General features: G+C 37.5%; 1 protein-coding gene across 3 annotated transcripts in view; it reads right to left on the reverse strand.

The window, feature by feature from the left end:
* VRK2 (VRK serine/threonine kinase 2) overlaps positions 1-13,287 on the reverse strand; it is a 117,967-nt gene that overhangs the window by 33,700 nt on the left and 70,980 nt on the right. For all 3 annotated transcript variants that reach the window (XM_027620783.1, XM_027620782.1, XM_027620784.1), the window contains exon 8: positions 4,325-4,457. In XM_027620783.1, coding sequence (XP_027476584.1) covers positions 4,325-4,457 — 133 coding nt within the window. The remainder of the gene's footprint in view (positions 1-4,324; positions 4,458-13,287) is intronic.

The raw sequence follows: 13,287 nt of genomic DNA on the forward strand, positions 1-13,287 counted from the left end.
AAATATTGTGTAAACCGTATCATTTCCTCAAGTTTGGTAACATGAAAATACACTCTCAGTTTATTTCACATACATTTTGTAAGTTGGAGTGCTAGATTAGAGTGAAAGGGAACTGTGCAAAAAATAACACAAGACTTGGATTTCATCTACCGTAGCAATTGGCAAAAATAAAAAAGTATATGTCTCTTTCCTTGATACTGAATATATTACACAAACAAATGGACATTTAAAATGCAATTTAGATATCATATTTTATGGTCATCAATGATGTCAAATTAAAACAGGTATTATACACTCAATGCAGAGGTCTGAAGTATTTAAAAAAGCTCAATATGTTAAACGCAGTATATCTCTAGAGAAATTAGGTATTGACTGCATGCCTCAGTGAGTAGAAAAATCTACAAAAATCCATACCACACATTGATCCAAATATTGCTTTTTAACATTGCTAAGAATGTAACAAATTTTAAAATAGTATATTTGACACAGATATAATTCTCTTTAATTATCAGGCAACAAGCCCAAAATATGTCAATGTTTATACATGTTAGTTTTTATGAAGAAGAAAAAATTAATAATAGAAGAGAGAGATAAACCCAATGTATATTCCTCTAATTTTACACTAAATGAAGCATTTCAGCCACTCAGAAAATACCTTGAGGTCATACAAGAGAATTGAGTTTGGAAGAATAACTACAATTTTTAAAATGCACACAGATCTCCATAGATGTATGGCGGTCCCGGGAATGTTCGCCCCCCCTATCCAGCCATCTCTATATATCTCAAGTCATATTTTTTGGTTTATAATAATACAAACTACCTTCCTTTTACATAAAGTTGAACTAGAAAATGCTTAGGTGAAACTGCTGGTTGGCACCTTATAAAAACTCCTTCATTAGAAAAACCCGGTTTCTGAGTACCCACTACAACAAGTAAGAGAGACCAGATAGTCTGATCGGGTTAACGGTCTCTGTTAAGTGGCTAATTCATAAGGCAGTTTTACACTGAATCTTGAAGATTTCCCTGGGCGTGACCAGCCACAGATATACCTGACATACAGCAAATGCGTTGACAACTGGAGGTTCTATTTCCTAGAGATAACTTGTTTTGCTCTTTATGTTTTCCTTCGCAGTATCTTTCTCAGTATTTATTTGATCTCATAGCTGGACTGGTAGAGAAAAGATTTTTCTGAGATTAAACTACATAGTGACTGTACTGAAGGTAAACACATGAATATTTATGAATCTGACCTTCCACATTTAACTACAGGATTTATGGCCCTGTTTATTCTGGTTTCTAGATATGACTAAATGATTATTTCATTTCTAATAAATTCCTAAAGTAAAATGTTTTATTTTGGAAGATTAAATGCAAAATGTTAGGAATGAATGGTATTCAAACATTTGAGGATATCAAACCCTTTACTTTATATACCAGACTGAAACTGCATATTAAAATTTTAGCAAATATATATATTTATATGTATTTATGTATGCATGTGTGTATATATGCATGTATGTATTTATGTGTACACAGTGGACCCCTGAACAACACAGATTTGAACTGCATGGGTCCACTTATATGCAGATTATTTTACAGTATAGTACTATAAATGTATTTTCTCTTCCTTATGATTTTCTTAGTAACATTTTCTTTCTCTAGCTTACTTTATTGTAAGAATATGGTATGTTATACATATAACATTAAAAAAAAATATGTGTTGGGTGCTTGGGTGGCTCAGTCGGTTAAGCATCTGCCTTCAATTCAGGTCATGGTCCCGGGGTCCTGGGATTGAGCCCCGCGTCTGGCTCCCTGGTCAACGGGGAGCCTGCTTCTCCCTCAGCCTGCAGCTCTCCCTGCTTGTGCTCTTTTTCTCTGTCAAATGAATAAATAAAATCTCTAAAAAAATATGTGTTAATCAACTATGTTACCTGGTAAGGAGTCTGCTTATCAGTAGGCTATCGGTGGTTAAGTTATGGGGGAATCAAAAGTTATACAGGGAGTTTTTTTGACTGCACAGAGCATCAGCATCCCTAACCCTCATGTTGTTCAAAGGCTAACTGTATATGTATGTATATCTACACAGATGTCTATATCTACATATACGTCCATGTAGATATAGATTCACCTAGAAGTTTAGTGTAAATTCTATTTTAAAGGCAGTAAGGGAATCTACTTTTTATAAGAATCCTGTGAAAACTATGATAAAAATGAATTATTCACCCCAGCATGTAACTTTCTAGCAAATACCAAAAATATGTAATATAGGGACTTTCCTAAACACTCCTCCCAGGGAAGTAATACCATCTTTCTACCATCATTCTCAGTTCAGTCTTCTCCCCAGAGACCTAGCATGGTGAAATCTACCCAACTCATCAACATGTGTTATTATTTAGGGAGGAAAAAACTTAAATGGACTACAGGATAAGAAACTGTTTAAATCGTTCATGAAGATAGCACAATGAAAACACTGCCCTAAACAATGGAATGATTGTAGAGGATGTTCATAATTACCATGGTCCAAACAGTGACCAACTAACATGTAACAACTCTATTTCCCACATTCTGCAATCACAGTTGTTTCTTAGCACTTTTAACAGTCAAAATCAGATAGCATCCATATGAGAGCTATCAGTTATAGAAATAAGTGGTCCCACCATAAGTTAACATCACTAACATAGTTGGACCAATGCTTAGGAATCTGTGTGATGAATTTCCAGTTATACCACTATGAAAAAAGTACTTCTGGGTTTGTGTAAACTCGTCCATAGCAATAAATCTGCCAAAAATGAGGAACAAAATTCATTCGGAGTGAAAGAACTTCAAGTTGAAAAAAATGTATCAGTAGGCATTTGACTCTTACGTTTCTTAATTAAAGTCATGTCCCACTTATATCTTTAACTGCTCACTGACTCATTAACAATGTAAATGGTGAAAAATTACACAATATTAGTAAATTTCTTAGTCATCATTACTTTTCTAACTATCTTATTCTTGAAAAAAAATGCAGTGGTTTCTCTTACTCTGATCAGGAATATAAAAGGTAATTTCCATTTCAGAAAATTTAACCTATGATTCTTCCCGGAAGGAAGGTGTTCAACTGACACACTTGTTTCACTTTTCTCTGGCCTACCTTACACTGGTGTGGGTTTTAATTGCTGTGGAAAATTATCAAGACCCCCTTACATTACATGGTCAATGGTCCTTTTAATAGAAAAGGCAATAATATACAGTTGTTTGTACCAACTAAAACTCACCAGAAAGTATCAGTTTACGGTAACAGTTCAACAGCCATTAACAAGTGCAAATGTCTAATTGCCTTTTAGTGACATGGGGTCCTTTCAAAGCTGTTTCTAAATTATTTGTATGGTTTAGCATATTTGAAAATATTTTTATAAATAAAGTTTACAAAGAATATAATTTTGAAAGGCAAACTTTTTCAATAATCACCATTTTTTCTTTACTAGCATAACATTAGAATTGACTTTTTGTCTTGCTGACAGAGCAACTAAGAAAGTACAGTTGCATTGACCATATTGATTGTGAACAAAGCAACCATCAGTGGGACTCTGCACCATATATTTTCAATATTGACCTCCTACTTCCTTTTCCATGGCTTTCTGGGTTGGCTATTGGATTTGGACTGCAGTGTAATAAACAGCTAAGGTTTAATTAATGGTAAATGAATACAAGACATAGGTTATGACTTTAACTAATTAGGGAATTGTTGAATTAAGTCTGCCTTGGAATGCAAGGCAGTACAATCAATATCCAATAAAAGGACTATGTATGTAATTTACCTGCAAATGTGTTTCCAATACCATCAAAGTGAGTTTAAATAAGTAAGATATATGAAAGGCGACTAGGAGAGATTCCACAAGTTAACACTTTATAGTTTCAGAAAAGATTTCCTTATTGTTGAGAGATGGTGTCTTCTAAAACTCTGATCAGGGCCTGGTGAAAAACAGGAATAATTCTTCCCATGTGCACCTTTACCAGATCTGTAATATTAGTGACAGAGTACAGATTCACTTGCTGACCTCCAAGTTTAACCTATACCAACTCGTGATTTCCTGCCCCAAATCAGCATCCAGTTTTGCTTACTTAACACCCCGTTGTGCCCTTCTCACTTGTCACAATCTCTGTCCCCTCCCCCTTGTAGACGAAATATTCATTGGCATATAAGAATTCACTACTTTTGATAAAAAACCTTGTCAATGTTCTTAGTCTTCAAACTGACTATGCAAAGGCCATTACATGGGCCTTATTACTCTTTAATCATTCTTCTGAAATAAAATTAAGAAAAAGAAGAAAAGAAACCGACCTACTCCCTTGTGGGCATCCACGCTGGTAAACTCTATTGTCCCATTGTGGCCTTTTCTAGGGTTTTCCTGATACTGTTTGTGGTTCCCATTGGGACAATATCTGTAGCAAAGTCCATAATCTGCAAGATAAACCTGGAAGACATGAACAGAGAAATGAGTAATGCTTTTGTCCTCCGAAAATATAACCTTTATAATTAAGTCTTAAGAAACTGAGAGGTTAAGAACAGCCTCAGATCTACATTTTATTAAACCAAATGGCACCTTGGGATAAAATATATACAACTGGGGGCCACTACAACTAACTTTCCAGCTTAAATCCTGACTTCATCCTGGGCATATCTTGTTTCTGAGTTGACTGAGATTTTAGTCCTTTTTATTTTACTCCTAAGTTCCTTTCCCTCCAGGTAGGCATCTAGACATCATAAACTAAAATACGGTTTTTTTTTTTTTTAAATCTGTATTCATACAGCTTATGAGGTCTGCCTTTTCTTATAACCCCTCCCTTAAACATAAACATGTTTCAAGCAGGGAGGGGAGAGGAGAGCAAACAATCTAAAAATATAAACCTAATGTTATAGGAAACGCCATTAACAGGAAGTATAAAAATAGTGAACAGACTATAAGAGGTAATGATTCTTAAAAAAAAAAAAAAAAAACCACCATGTTGCCTGTATTTAAGAATGGAACATCAATGCCGTACTTTTGGCCTTTCAGACCGATCCATATCATCACTGTTATCTTTGTAAGTCAGTCAGAATTGCAAGCACGGTCTCCAAACAGAATATAGATTGTTAAAAGTCAGATGGCAATTCAAGTGAATTTTTCTCAGATTACTTTTGGAGAGAGAAAGAAGGGGGAAGAAGTAGTTTTACAGATACAGCATGCCCTGAATAGGGAACTGATATGACTAGACATTCATCCGCAAGTGTAGCCAGAATAGAGTAGTTCCCAACTATGTTACCATGCTCCTTCCAAAAAGAAAGCAGTTTAAAATTTTTAAATGTGTTGTTTCACATATATTTCCTTAAAATTGGGGGAGTGAGGCAACATTTCATGATACAGCTTCAAGACAATAGAGTATTGCCTACAACTTGCGCTTTAAAATATAACAGGAAATTTATTGTGATATTAATATTACAAGAAAATTTAGTATTAAACTCTAGTCTCTTTAAGTTTTTGGTTTTAGGATAGCCTAAGAAGGAGATAATTTGACCTTCAAAATATAAACAGCACAGAGTTTTCTTCATTTGATGGAGAATATAGCTTGCTAGAGTGTCTGGAAACATGATATTTCAGTTTTCTCTCTCTCGCCCACAGACACCATTTCTCAACATGGCCTCAGAAGTAGCCGATCCCTCTGCCCTAAATAACTAGACTCCAGGATCAGATGTGTAACTGGTTGCTTGCTTTCACTATTTATGATACACTTTATTTAGTTCAAGAACTAAATAGGCTTCACTTTGCAAAGTAGATATCCTGAAAATGTACATACTGGTAATTCAGCAAAAGGAAACATTTTAAATATGCTGGAGTAATTCACTACTTAAAAAAAAAAGACCTATAGGCAAACCATAAGAGACTCTTAACTCTAGGGAACAAACTGAGGGTTGCTGGAGGGGAGGCAGCTGGGGGGATCCGGTAACTGGGTGATGGGCATTAAGGAGGGCACTTAATGTAATGAGCACTGGGTCTTATATGCAACTGATGAAACACTAAATTCTCCCCCCAAAACTAATAATACTCTATATGTTAACTAAATTGAATTTAAATAAAAAAATTTAAAAAAATAAAAAAAAACGACCTATCAAGAAGTTTTTCATGTAGTCATTAGTTAAAAAAAAAAAAAAATAGACCTAAAATTTATGGAGTGCCTAATATGCACCAGGCAGCATGCTAAGAGGTTTATATTCACTGATCGTCACAGAAATCCTGTAGGTAGGTACCATTATCTCCATTTTAGTCAAGCACAAACTGAAGCCTAGTGAGATTATGTGATTTGTGTAGTAAAATGGAGCCAGAGTCTGAAACTGGAGTCTTCACTCTCAATCACTGTCAAAGGGAAATTGCACTGGACAAGTTACACAGACAAGGAAGGCTTTATTCAAAGCTACTGAATAAGGGAGAGAGACCGCTGCAATTGGGTAAGAAGTCTGAACTCAACTCCGCTGAAATAAAACACGGGCAAGTTTTTAAGTGCAGGGGGTGAGCTAGTGAAATAACTGGAGAAGGTTAAGGGAAGGTTGGTCAGTGTGACTAGGTTCTCCATGTTGTTAACTGATGTGTAGACGCCAACCCTCCCTCAGGGTCAAGGGGATAAGGGCACATCTTTCTTAATGACTACATTTTAAAGGGATGGCTCCCAGGGCCTTGAAAAAGACATTCCTGGGTTGCAAAACGGGCAAGAGGCTGGGAAAAGATTTACATCTCAAAGGCACAGAGAAAGAACTTATAATTTCAAGTTTTCTAAGGTAAATGCTCTAAAAAAAAGGACAGGGGCCTATAATCCAGAAGAAAATTGTCTAAAGTTCAGTCAAGCTGAAGACACGAAGCTAATAATATAGTAAAGAAAACATATGCTAACCATTTGACTCAGAATACAGTAATTTATTTGAATAGTGCTGCAGTGGACATGTGGGTAAAGATACCTCTTTGAGATAATGATTTCATTTCCTTTGGATTTATACCCAGAAATGGATTGTTGGATCTTATGGTAGTTCTATTTTTAATTTCTTGAGGAACCTCCATATTGTTTTACAGGGTGGCTGCACCAGTTTGCATTCCCACCAACAGTGTACCAGGGTTCCCTTTTCTCTACATCCTCACCAACACTTGTTATCTCGTCTTTTTTGATAATAGCTTAACTGGTGTGAGTTGATATCATACTGTGGTTTTGGTTTGCATTTCTCTGATGATTCAGAGATCTTTTGTGGTTCCAAACAATTTTTAAAATTGTTTTCCTATTTCTGTGAGAAAGGCCACTGGAAATTTGATAAGGATTAAATTGAGCCCATTGATTGCTCTGGATAGTGTGCACATTTTCACAATTTTAATTCTTCCAACTCATCAGCATGGAATTTCTATTTATCTGTTTCTTCAATTTTTTTCATCAGTGTTTTATGGTACATAGGTCTTTCATGTTCTTCGTTAAATTTATTCCAAAATATTTCTTTTTGATGCTATTATAAATGGGATTATTTTAGTTTCTCTTTCAAATAGCTCATTGTTAGTGTATAGAAATGCAGCTGATCTTTGTATACTGATTTTGTATCCTGCAACTTTACTGAATTCATTTATCAGTTCTAGTAGTTTTTTGGTGGAGTCTAGGGTTTTCTCTATAATAATATCATGTCATCCACAGAGACAATTTTACTTCTTCCTTTCCAATGTGGATGACTATTTTTCTTGCCTAAATGCTCTGGGTCGGACTTCCAGTACTATATTTGTTCAGTACTATACTTGTTCTGTGGCCTAACATATGATCTATTCTAGAGAATGTTCCATGTGTGCTTGAGAAGAATTCTGCTGCAGTTGGACGGAATGACCTGTATATGTTAGTCCCACCTGGTCCAACATGTAGTTTAAGCCCAGTGTTTCCTCATTGATTTTCATCTGAATGATCTATCCATTTTTGAAAATGGGGTATTGAGCCTCATATTATTGTACTGTTGTCTGTAGGTGGAGATTTATTTTATTATTATTTTTTAAAGATTTTATTTGACAGAGAGAGACACAGCGAGAGAGGGAACACAAGCGGGGGGGCAGAGGGAGAGGGAGAAGCAGGCTTCCCGCCGAGCAGGGAGCCCAATGTGGGGCTCGATCCCAGGACCCTGGGATCATGACCTGAGCCGAAGGCAGACGCTTAATGACTGAGCCACCCAGGTGCCCCTGTAGGTGGAGATTTTAATCTGTTAATATATGCTTTATATATTTGGTGCTCCAATACTGGGTGCATAATCACTGATCTTAATACAGAGTCGTGGGCAGGATTCAAATAATCATGGAATGCTGTCAAACAAAGTGGTAGAACAAACACATGTCTATCCCCACCACCCAATATATAATCCCCGTTTTTTTAGTTTGTTTTTTATCTACTACTGCAGCATATGGTTTAAAATATTTATATTCTATGAGAACTGGCTAAATTCTCTAAAATCCTCATAAGTTTTACCACTAGCATCTATCAATATTATAGATCTTGACGCACTAATGAAAAAATTTAGGAGTGACTGAATTTGGTAAGTGGAGATTTTGGTATAAGCACAGTCAATAATTTGTCCCAAGTAATCAAAATGTCAATAATTGAATTTGATACAAATTAGGTCAAAGTGAGAGTTTCTATGAAGATATGGTAGTAGAAAAACGCAGTCTAGAATTCTGGAAGAACAATTCAAAGAAAGAAAAAAAAAAGACTGGGAAATATTGTCAAACAAGATAAGGAAGGAAGGAAAGGAAGAAAATTTGTTGAGGTTCTACTTAATGTGATAATCACTGGGCAAAGTACCTTTCACAAATTATGTCATTAAATCCACGCAACCTCCCAGCCAGGTAGCACTGGTCTCATTTTACATATGAGGAAGCCAAGCACCCCAGTTATTAAGTAGCTTGTCCAAGTAAGCGCTAGTAAAGGATGGAAACAGGATTCAATCTCATGCCAATATAACATGAAAGTCCATTCTCTCTTTTTTTAATAGAATATAGAACTTGGGGTTCAGTCCATTGCTGAAATTTTGTTGAAGTCAAAGATAAGTTTAGGCAGAACTTAATACAAACTAAGGTCTGCAGTCTAGGTCCTATTTTTGTGTGCCCTTGAGCTAAGAATGATTTTTACATTTTTACAGGATTATTAAAGAAAAGAAAGAAAAAAAAAAGAATATGCAACAGAGACCCATATGTGGCCCACAGAGCTCATAAAAGCCTGAAATATTTACTACCTGGCTCTTTACAGAAAAAGTTTGCCAACCCCTAATCTAAAATAAAACTTGCTTTCTAGTTAACTTTTTAAATATTCTTTTTTCTGTGAAATAAAAAATAACTAGTTAATATTTTTCATTTTAAGTATAAATATATATAATACCCCTAGTTTTAGACAAGCCTGTAGTGGGACAGTCCAAAGTACCAAGGTCAAGTAGGAAGTGATTATTTGCATTGTAATCATGCTAGGCATAGAAAAATGTAAATATCTAGCTTCCTAATGCATTTTAATTTTTTTAAGGATTTTATTTATTTGAGAGAGAGAAAGAGGGCATGAGAAGAGGTGAGGGGCAGAGGGAGAGAGAGAAGCAGACTCCCCACTGAGCGGGGAGCCCAGGGGCTCGATCCCAGGATCCTGAGATCATGCCCTGATCTGAAGGCAGATGCTTAACTGACTGAGCCACCCAGGTGCCCCTCCCTAATGCATTTTAAATGATTTTCTCTTCATGTGACTTTTCTGACTTTAGTAATCATTTCTTTTCTCCATGAGTAAAAGAAGAGCCCTGCCTGCCTCCCTTAGATCTTTCTATTCCACTGCACTACCTCTCACATTTCCACATGGAACTCCTTTTCTTCTCACCTTTCTTAGACATTACGTTTTATTGTAACTTCGTGAGGTGGGCAGGGAAGATGTGTCATTATCCACATTTAACAGATAAAAAATAATGTGTGACACTCAAATAATGCAAGTCACCCAATGCTAAGTCCAGCTTCTACAAAGAGTTTTGTTTCAGTGAGTTGCTCAGGCTCCCCAACTTCCCCACTCCAAAACAACCCACCTAATCTGAGCTAAGGTTTACATGGACATTTGACTTTATTATTTTACTACTGAAAGGGTAGTGTGGCAGCCACTGAGGGTCCAATCCCATCCAGAAAGAACCAACCTTTCACCTATGAGGACGGCAGTAAGCTGACGATCTCGAGCGACAAGGGCCATCAGGAACAGGGCCATCAGGAACTACTATGGCATGCGAGTCAAGGCCATGCTCTTCCTAGGCTGCACCTGTCAAACAATGATCATGGTGGGGGTACTGCGTGGCCATTGCTCCCCAAGGGGCTCTTCCAATAGGTTCTCTCTGCTCTGATGCTCCCGGTCAGAGCTGTATCACAGTCCGAGTTCTCCCAGCTCGACCCTGCCTGTCCCCTTGCCAGTCACAGGGGTCATATCAACATCCTACTCTCAAAGCTTTCCTTGGCCAATCTTGCTTTTTCTCTTTTTCTCTTCATAGATAATATACTTGCTTCCCCCATTAAGACCTTGCACTCCTAATTCTATCTCAGCAGTGGCCCTCCAAGAACTGGACTTGGCACAGGTGGTGGGTAAATCATAGCCTTCGTTAAAAGCACTAAACAAATAAAGATGAAAACAATTAGACTTTGATGCCCGTGAGGAACGCAACTTTCCTATACTGAACAGGACTCTCTCAAACATTCTTCCCCTTTTACTAACCAGATCTGCACCCATATATGCCATATTCTCAAGTTCTGCACTTAGTTAAACCTTTACTTCCCATTGCCTTTGTTTCCTAATGTGGGAAGGCTCTTACACTGCTTTATTTTTCCAAATGGATAGGTACAACCAATGATTACAGAACACCCTGTGGTAAGTCCTCTTTACAGTGAATTGAGTGGGAAAGGCCTTCATCTTCAACCCAGCATCCCTCTAGGGATGCCCAAAGTGCTCTTCTCTACCTCCTACCAAAGCCCTGGATTCACACTTCACAATTCCTGGGTTCACCACTCTCCCCTGAATCCTATTCTGGTATGTACATTCCTTTAACCACAAAGCAACTTACTGGGTTTTCATTTATGTCCATGGATTTACTATTTAAAAATGTATAGCATTATTTAGCTTTTCTTTTCTTTTTTGGGGGGGGGCAAAGGGAGGGAGAGAGGGAGAGAGGGAGAGAGGGAGAGAGGGAGAGAGGGAGAGAGGGAGAGAGGGGGAGAGAGAGAGAGAGAGAGAGAGAGAGAGAGAGAGAGAGAGAGAGAGAGAGAATCTTAAGCAGCTCCGTGCCCAGCACAGAGCCCGATGCTGGACTTGATCTCACAACCTTGAGATCATGACCTGAGCCAAAATCAAGAATTGAGTGCTTAACCAACTGAGCTACCCGGGCACCCCTAGTTCTTCTTTTATTTAAGCCCTGGCTCCATATTTATAGGCTGTTAGCTCTGAGGGGCCAAGCGGCCAGAATAATTTTGTACACATCTTCGTATCTGTGACAGCACCTACTCTTCAGGCCTTCTACACAGGCTTAAATAAATTTTTATTGATTTGACTTGATGGTAATAATTGGAAAAACTGAAGTAAATTCTTTCAATAGCTGCCTGAGTGCCAAGCATGGTAAACAACTGAGAACTGTATATTTACCAAAAAACAAAGAAAAAGAAAAATGAATGCATATTTATTGAATGCTCACCACGTGAAAGCATTAAGTGCTTTACAGAAGTCAAATCATTTAACCCTCATGACCCTAAAAGGAAGTTATTTTAAGATACCTTGAGGATGAGAAAATAGAATGAGTCGAGTTAGGCATCCTGTGCAAAACAAACTTAGAGCAAGAGGCAAAGTTGAAAGTGAACCTGAATCAGTCTGATCAGAGGCTGTTTTCCCTGTCTCACTTAGAGGAGAGATGATATAGGCACATCTACAGGTCCTACGATAACTTTTACTGTGAGAAAAGTCTAGCAGATTTAAATTTGGTAGTATTTTAGAGCAAGGGGAGTTTATTTCTAATTGAGAAAGAAACATTTGAGTCGGGCCTTGACAAATACCTAAGATTTCCACAAACGAGGATAGGGAAAAAGAAGTAACCCAAGAAGGAAAACCAGAGCACAGGTCGGTGTAGGTTGGTAGTGCAGAGGTTACTGGAAATACAACACAAGCCAGAAAAACTGGTTAGCAGAAAGCTTCTAAAACCATGTCAAGAAGCTGGGACACAATTTTTGCACGTAAATGCAAGTCACCAAAGGTTCTTGGCAAAGAATAGTATTATCGGTACCAGCAGCACCATAACAGGAAACAGGAGCAGAGAATCCATTTAGGAGAATGTAACAATAGTCCAGGCAAAGGCCAATGGGAGGGCAGACTAGCGCACTGGTGAACAAAAGAAGGGAGACAAAGAAGAACCATGGTTCTTGAATAAGACGACCAATGACAACTCTAAAAATGGTGTGGCTGGCCAGTGAGGAGTCAGTGAATAAAGGAAACAGGTAGAAGAGGTGGTTTGGAAAGAAAATGATTTATTCATTTTTGTACCAAAAGCAAACTGGTTGATTGGTGGCTAACACCCTAACCCAACCAGTTCCTGGTTCTTTCAGTTTATGCAAGATTAAGTGGCTTGCTCGTAGTTGATGGAAAAAGTAAAGGACCTCTTGCCCAGCAAGAGTCACATCTGCTGCCTTCCTGCTCCCCAAGCAACCAGGAATCCTAAGCACCAAGCAGCCAAACTAGCTCAAATGGAAGCATTTCTCAACACTTGATGCAATGGACAGGAAAAATGTCAGCTGGAGAAGGGTGCAAGAGGTTATGGAGCTGAGAGAGAAAGAAGCAAGACACAACGTGAACAAATGTCACTGCCCAGTGGGATGTGGCCACCCATTAAATCACATTATTACTTTACCTCCGCTTTGCAGACAGATTATACATTAGAGATGTATATTCAGCCCCCAAAATGGGATTCACTTTTTAAGAACTTAGCCTTTTGTCATACACTCTCATATCTTATAATTTACAGTATTTTATACAATTAAATCCTTTTAGTTAACACACCTTGTTGTATCGAGAAATGTGTCTGTTAAGCTCTCATTATCAGAGACTGATGGAAATTATACTCTGGAGGGAGACAGCCACTATTCGTGACTTTTTTAAATGGAAATTTAGAAAACACTTTGAAAACTCTAGCAAGAACATAAAGACTTACGCAGCAACTTTGAAGGCTCTTTAAAAAAAGCCAGCATTTATCTTATTTGAATAAGGTATAATATTTCC

This window comes from Zalophus californianus, chromosome 8, assembly GCF_009762305.2.
Source record: "Zalophus californianus isolate mZalCal1 chromosome 8, mZalCal1.pri.v2, whole genome shotgun sequence".
In the NCBI taxonomy this organism is placed as follows: domain Eukaryota; kingdom Metazoa; phylum Chordata; class Mammalia; order Carnivora; family Otariidae; genus Zalophus; species Zalophus californianus.